Source organism: Aegilops tauschii, chromosome 6, assembly GCF_002575655.3.
Source record: "Aegilops tauschii subsp. strangulata cultivar AL8/78 chromosome 6, Aet v6.0, whole genome shotgun sequence".
Taxonomy (NCBI): Eukaryota; Viridiplantae; Streptophyta; class Magnoliopsida; order Poales; family Poaceae; genus Aegilops; species Aegilops tauschii.
The window spans coordinates 8,730,652-8,737,989 of NC_053040.3; the positions used below are offsets into that span (position 1 = coordinate 8,730,652).

Sequence of the window (7,338 nt, forward strand, 5' to 3'; positions counted from 1 at the left end):
AGGGACTAAGGATTCTGAGGAAACCAAAAAAGTAGCGGCACCTTCAGACTTCAGAGTTAGACCGGCTTCCTACACATGGTAGAGAGGACCAAAGAGGAGAGTCAAGTAAAAGAAAAAACATGTGTAAGCACTTGATTGAGGCCAACCTAGAAAAGCTTGTTATTTACCAGCCATTGTACTTGGAAGATATGGCAGTACATCACTACATCTACAGAAATTATACTACTGCATTATTCAATTTGAGTCAGCTGTCCGTAGAGCTGCGGCCAACACAAAGAGAAAAACTGATACAAGCTAGTAAAAGCATGAATTGCTTTCAGAACAGCTAATCATGATGTTAAGCAAATATATTCCAAAAAGAAACAAAATTTCCCAGCTTACAACAACTAGACCAAGCAACCAACAAACTAAATCAAAACCACATCCTCACAGTGATCAACATATTGTGACCTTCATCAACAAATGAGATAAGGATCCACAACTGTCATTCAAGGAAATTTTATGAGTTTTTTTAAATGAAACTGTCTCATATCAGATCCATGGCAAAACAGAGAAGCTTCTTTCATGGAAAGATAGACTGAACATAAAACTACAACGACCATTTGAGTACATGGAGATATAAGTGTCCAGATATACTACCCAGTAATAGTTCCAATGCATTTCGTGCGAAAAACAAACATGAGTTTCCCAGCAAAAATAAGGTCAACTACACGATTTAGGAACAAAGATAATGAATCTTTAAAGGAAAAGAAATGAAAAGGTAAATATATTTCTAAGCATAATTAATCTAAATATTAATGCAAGTTTAGTACTGACATATAATGGAACAGAAAAGATGATGAAATGAAAATAGAACATGCATGCTAGGTAAAATCTGACATGAAAGCAGATCATACTAATATTTTTAATAGAAAAAAATACAGGGTAGTTCTTTTTTTTCTCTCTGATTTTCTGGGTCCTTGTTTCAACACAAAATTAGTCCAACCACACACCCAGTTTCCATGATCTTAAGCAAGAACAAGTTGGAAACACAAATATATTCCTGGACTCCTCATCTTCAGAGATTGCCGGCAATGCTTTGTTCTCTACCAAATCTGACATGAACTCAGCGGGGTTCAGGAATCAATAGCAGACAACAAACATCCAGTTAGGAAAATAATGCTGAAACAAGAACTACCAGCTTACTAAACTAACTGAAAATTTCGTTGTGCCGTACGCAAGTTACCAATTTTCAATGCTTGTTCTTCATTCATGTAAATATGAATCTAGCGGGCATTTCCTCTCTGCAAGCGGCGGCATAGTCTTCAGCAAGGTACGGTGCAGCTTCCGTGTGAGGGCATATGAACCTCCCCATGAAAATCTTCTCGGTAATGTTGAAAACAGTATTGTAGCCTGGGTTGCGCTTGAGCAGCCCATTTTCCCTGAGAAACTTTACAACGTAGTACCGAGGTCTCATCCGGCCCTCCACGCTATAAGTGAGCAACATCGACCGATGAGCCAGGTATGACGGTTCCAACCCCAGCTCAGAGATCAGGAACTCGGACTTGCGCTGCAGCGATTCCTTGGAACTCGGCAGCAGCTGTGGAGCGTTAGAAACAGCAATGCCCACCTCAGCATCCGACCACCTGAAGGTGTTCTTCAAGCAGTCCACTTTGGCGGCCATATTCTCCTGGCGGATAGATGCAGCAGCCTTCAGGGCACGCCAGAACATCCCAGATCCACGGGGCACACCGAGACCGTCGGCGCATGCCACCATCTCTAGGACACGCTCATGGTTGGTGATGAGCAACCCCGGTTTATCCGTGCACAGCTTGGCAATGTGGCAATCATCTAGGCCGCACTCCCGCAGTAACACGACAGTGGGCTTGATAATCCTCTCGAGGTCGTAACTGAAAAAGTAGGAGCTGCGCTTGAGCGCCCGGAGGAGGTTGTCGGAGGAGCCGAAGAGGTGCAGGTAGTACTCCAGCTTGGGAACGACGGATTTATTGCGGAAGAATCTGCCGACGAGCGAGACAAGACGCGCGATCTTGGGACGCGGCAGGCCCAGATTGGTGAGCCCGGAGACGACGGGGACCAGAGTTCTGTCCACGCCGGTGCAGAGGAACCGCGGGTCCTTGGCGACGACGGAGGCGACATCGGCGCTGGAGAGGCCGAGATCGGCGAGGAAGGCAAGGACGGCGTCAGGCTTGGAGGGGGACTTGAGGTGCGAGAGCTTCGCCGAGGCCTTGAGGGCCTGGGCTCGGGTGAGGCCGCAGGTCTGCACGAGATACTCCTCCACAGCGAAGCTAGGGCTCGGGGAGATGGCGGGCGTGGCAGCAGAGATGAGGCGCCAGAGTTGGGGGGAGGGAGAGGCCGAGTGAGACGAGAGGATCTGGGCGAGGATGGAGCACCGGAGGCGGAGCATGGCGGCGCGGTGGCGCCGGCGGCGAGGGAGCGGGGAAGGAGGGAGAGTCTGATCTGGTTCGACCTTGATGATGGGAGAGTGACCACACGCGTCAGTCTCTCTGATAATGGGCTGGGCTGGCTGGACTGGACTGACTCGTAGACACGAATTTCCTTCATCGCCGGGTCAGTTTACCGCAAAAAAAAAATTATTTTCGATTAAGTGGCTCATTTAGGGGCACTGCTAGGCATCAGACTACTGAAATAGGCACCGATGCTTTAGAAAAACTTGATTTATTTTTCTAAGTATCTCCCTAAGCATCTAGCATTGTACAAGGCGCCTTACGCAGCAATCTGGATTCAAGTATTATTTAAAATTTCTTCCAACCAGTATCATCCCCTAAAAAATAAAATTGCTCCCCAACTGAGATTGCTCAGCCATGCGGACATGTCTAACTTTTTTGCGGTGATGCTTCGTTTTCTTTGGAGCAACAGATTTATTTCATGGTGAATTAACACATGCTTCTATGTACCCATGAATTCGCTTCCACGGAAAATTAACGTGCTTCACTTCTTATGTAATGGAAAATTATGTTTCGAAACATCAAAATATTGTTCCCATTGACTAGATAATTGCTTCTAAAAAATTGGACCTTCACTTAAAAAACAATTATCATGCATACAAATGTTTCAACTTTCAAGCACATTAAGACGTGTTAATAATTTTTTTTTGTTACAAAAAAGCACTCAAGCTTCCATTGTTTCTGTAAGCGTCTTGTAATTGTCTTCTGCCTTCTATAAAAATATGGTATGCCGTGGCGTATTTTCGAAAAAAAAGCGAAATGTATACAAGGAAGAAGCACAATATGATACTCCCTCCGTTCCTAAATATTTGTCTTTCTAAAGATTTTAACAAATGACTACATACGGAGCAAAATGAGTGAATCTACACTCTAAAATATGTGTAAATACATCCGTATGTGATAGTCTATTTGAAATATCTAAAAAGACAAATATTTAGGAACGGAGGGAGTACGTAAGAAGCAAGAAAATTTGAAAGCATATACTCATACACTCTTATAATAATTTCTGCATGGACACAATGAACTCGCGGAAAAAAAAAACAGCCAAGAAGGACCCCATGATCCTCATGGTTTCTCTGATCCTCCTGTCATCTAGGGCGTGTTTGGTTGCCCGCATCGAGCCCAACCAGGCCCGCGCGGGAAGGAAGAGGCCTGTTTGGTTGACTGGATTCACTATTGGGCCTGCATCGCACGCTTCTCAAAGCAGCCTAGAGCCTGGCTCGCTGGAAACGCTCGGATCGGCAGTTTCTCGCGAGCCAGGCTGAGTGCAGCACGAGGTCGCACGGGCGGGTGCACCGCGAGGGCAAGGGGGGATGGCGGGAGATGGAAATCTGGCGCGCCGTCCCGGCGCCAAATCTAGCCTCACCCCCCTTTCACTCGCTCACCCATAGCCACTACCCCCTTTCTTCCCTACTACCTCACCACCGGCGGCGGCTGCGATTTCAGATCTGCGCTAGAGGCGGCGGCGACGGCGACGGCGGAAGAGGAGGCGGCGTTTGCGGCGGATCTGGTGCTCCCCTCGCTGTTGGCCACCATCAGATCGACCTTGTCTGTGCCATGGCTCCCCCTACGCCGTCCTCGTCTCCGATGCCGGTAAGCAACACCCCCTCCCCCTTTGTTAGCTCGGTGGTTAGGCCGTTAGGCTAGGTGTAGGATCGATTTCCCACTGAATGAACCGTCGATATTGACTAGGTTATGGACGCATGGATGAGGCTGATAATTCAGGCAGCAACACTGATTAGGGTGATTCAGGCATGGGTCATGTTCATGCACCAGAGAGCTGTTCGTCGTGCTGGGAGACCTTTGATCCGCTATGGTCCATTGTTTATATGGGAACAGGAGATGATCCAAAATCTGAACTACATCTACAACTGTAATGACGTCGAGGCTCTGTGGATGCTTCGAATGAAAAGAGCACCATTTGCCAGGCTTGTCGAGACCTTCAGGAGCAGGGGGCTGCTACAAGATAACATCAACACCAGTGTCGAAGAGCAAGTGGCCATGTTCCTCCATGTTGTTAGCCATAACCAGAGATTCAGGATTCAGGGTCATCCACAACACATTCAGGAGATCAATGGAGACCATCTCTAGGTACTTCAAGCAGGTGCTTTTTTCTATTGGGAGCTTAGAGGAGAGATGATAAGGAGACCATCTGGCCAGACTCCACCCAAGATTCGCGGAAGCCCAAGATGGTATCCATACTTCAAGGTGAGCAGTGACAATATAAACTTTTCATGGCTTGATATGCTTATATTGTTCAAGTTGAGCACTAACACAGGCTTGTGATGCCATTTTCAGGATTGCATTGGGGCAATAGATGGTACTCATGTCACTGCCAGAGTTCCTAGGTCACAGTCTGCAGCATACAGGGGGAGGAAGCACTACACAAGCCAGAATGTGCTTGTTGCTGTTGACTTTGATCTGAAGTTCATATGTGTTGGCTGGCTAGGAGGGGTCAGCGCATGATGCTAACATTCTCAGTGACAGCATGAGTCGACCTGATGGGATCAACATCCCCGACGACAAGTTCTACCTTGGAGATGCTGGCTACGCATGTCGGCCGGGTATGGTACCATCTCAACGAGTTCTCTGATAGGAACTATCCTAGGACTGCACAGGAGCTGTTTAATCTTAGAAACTTCAGCCTTAGAGTAACTGTTGAGAGGGCATTTGGAGCTCTGAAGAATAGGTTTAAGATCCTGGATCAGAAGCCATTCCACCCATACTCCACTCAGGTTAAGCTTGTTCTTGCTTGTTGCATTCTGCATAAACTAGGAGGAAGAGGTCGAGCCTGACGATGTTGTTAGCTCCGGCCATGGTGTGGAGGCATTTGACAATGACGCTTGGAAGAACAAAAGGTTGGAGTGGGCAGAGGCAATATGGCTTAACAGAGGTCAGTGCAGGATTTGAAGAAGAAGAAGAAGAAGAAGCAGAAGTAGAAAGAAGAGGAAGAGGAAGAGGAAGAGGAAGATCTGGTAGCAGCAACACCGATGAACTATCCCCTATTTAGCCAATGGCTCTTAATAATTTAAACTGTCATTTGATAGTAGTTAGGATGAACTTTCATATGTTTAACTATCTGGCTACATGTTTAGATTATGTGTGGTAAGCTCACCACTAGTTAGAAGTGGTGACAACACCTTATGTAGGTTACAACCAAACACCATGTCATATGTGCGCCTAATGCAATGCGAGCAACCAAACACCGGGTCAAGAATGGTTGTCTCATGCAACTAGGTACATGCAGGCAACCAAACTATGTGCATCTAGGGTTAATTTTGCCTGCATCCCCTCAAATCGGCTCACTAGAACCAGGCTCGCCGGGGCAGGCTGGATTGGCAATGTAACCAAACACGCCCCTAGTGATTCTCCCGGGCTCATGGTGAGGCACCCACACCAGTTGCCGCCCTGACGATCGGAAACGGCACTGCAGTGCATACGACAGGCATGGTAATCATATCATGTTTCGACCAATCTCATTACCAATTCAGGGAAGAAACACCTTTAATGGTTGAAAGCACACACTAGTAGTGGTTGAAGCAAGTTGCTTGTAAAAAAACATGGTTACAATGTTTCGAAGCAGAAATTTAGTGCTGCAGAAACAAAAGAAGACATAGAAGTACACATAACAAAGCAACAATTTCATGTCGTAACAACATCCATGGCATGGCAGTGGAGCCTTAAATTTTGATTTCGCAAACTAGCATGCATATGAAATATATCTTCTGTGTCGTCGATACATAAATTTAACAAATTTGCTTTTGATTCATCGGAGCAATTATCTAGCCGAACAAAGCAATACTTTACATTGTAGAAGCATGAAAAAACGCACTGAGCACATAAGTAGTGTTGCTTGGAACCAAGGAAATATGAAAATAAACAAAACTTAGTATAGTTGCCAAGAGAGGAGGAATATTTGTACGATGTACATACCAATTTCACAGAAAATTATGGATGGGTTAGCGATCAAATCCAGAATGCATGACACAATTTCACCCTATCAGACTCGTATAAAAACCAAAGTGATGGCATAGAGAGAGATTGCACAAATATCATAACACAATTGTGCAAAAAATTAAGTAGCGAAGTAGGAATTGAACAGTATCCAGAGAGACGACTCAAACCCTAGGCCTGATGGGGATGGGGTGAGCGAATCATGTGGTAGTCCAGTCGTGATGGCTTCATTCCCGGGATGGTACTCCGGGAAGGTGGACCGCAGTCCATAGCTGTATAGAGCAGAGGGCCTTGTCGTGGTGGAGATGAGCACGGCGACGGCGGGGAGTTTATAAGGTCATCGGCTGGCAGGTTGTGCGCCCCGCCGCGCAGCTACCGAACGGCGTACCGGCAAGAGGAACGGTACGGCGTACCGCCGCGCAGCTACTGAGCGGATGCCATACAGAGACCATAGAGGGGCGGGGCTGGCAGCGAGAGACGGGGCGGCGAGAGGAACGGTGAGCACGAATCTGAGCAGGAACAAGGCATGGTAGATTTTTCTCCAAGACTGGGGTCAATTCGGTTCGGGAGAATTAATTGGGACAAGGAAAGAATACCGGGGCATTGCGTGAAAGTCGTGCAATTTTTTGGAAGAAAAAAGAAAAGCAGTGGAGCAGGATTCCAAATGCTTCTCTCGTCTGTGAGATGAAAAGATGGATCGACGGCCGTCGACCAGTCTGACAAATGGTATGCATCAGACGTCTGTAAAAGAGTGCTTCCCTTTAGATATTTTTACCTAAAAAACAGATGGAAGTCAAGCATTTATCGACCAATCATTTTATCCAAAGACTTGTTAAAGCGCTGATTAAGTTTTTGACTATCCGACAGCAACATTCACCGCACATCTTGCTCATACTTCATAGCATGCAGCTAGGCTTCA

General features: G+C 46.5%; 1 protein-coding gene across 1 annotated transcript; it reads right to left on the reverse strand.

Moving 5' to 3' along the window:
- Nucleotides 1–844: 844 nt before the first annotated feature.
- LOC109768387 (transcription termination factor MTERF8, chloroplastic-like) lies at nucleotides 845–2,508 on the reverse strand. The gene is made up of 2 exons (XM_020327109.3): nucleotides 1,226–2,508; nucleotides 845–1,094 (listed from the first exon to the last, which is right to left on the reverse strand). The coding sequence occupies exon 1, from the start codon at nucleotides 2,402–2,404 to the stop codon at nucleotides 1,250–1,252; it is 1,155 nt and encodes a 384-aa protein (XP_020182698.1). The 5' UTR covers nucleotides 2,405–2,508; the 3' UTR covers nucleotides 845–1,094; nucleotides 1,226–1,249.
- Nucleotides 2,509–7,338: the final 4,830 nt, after the last annotated feature.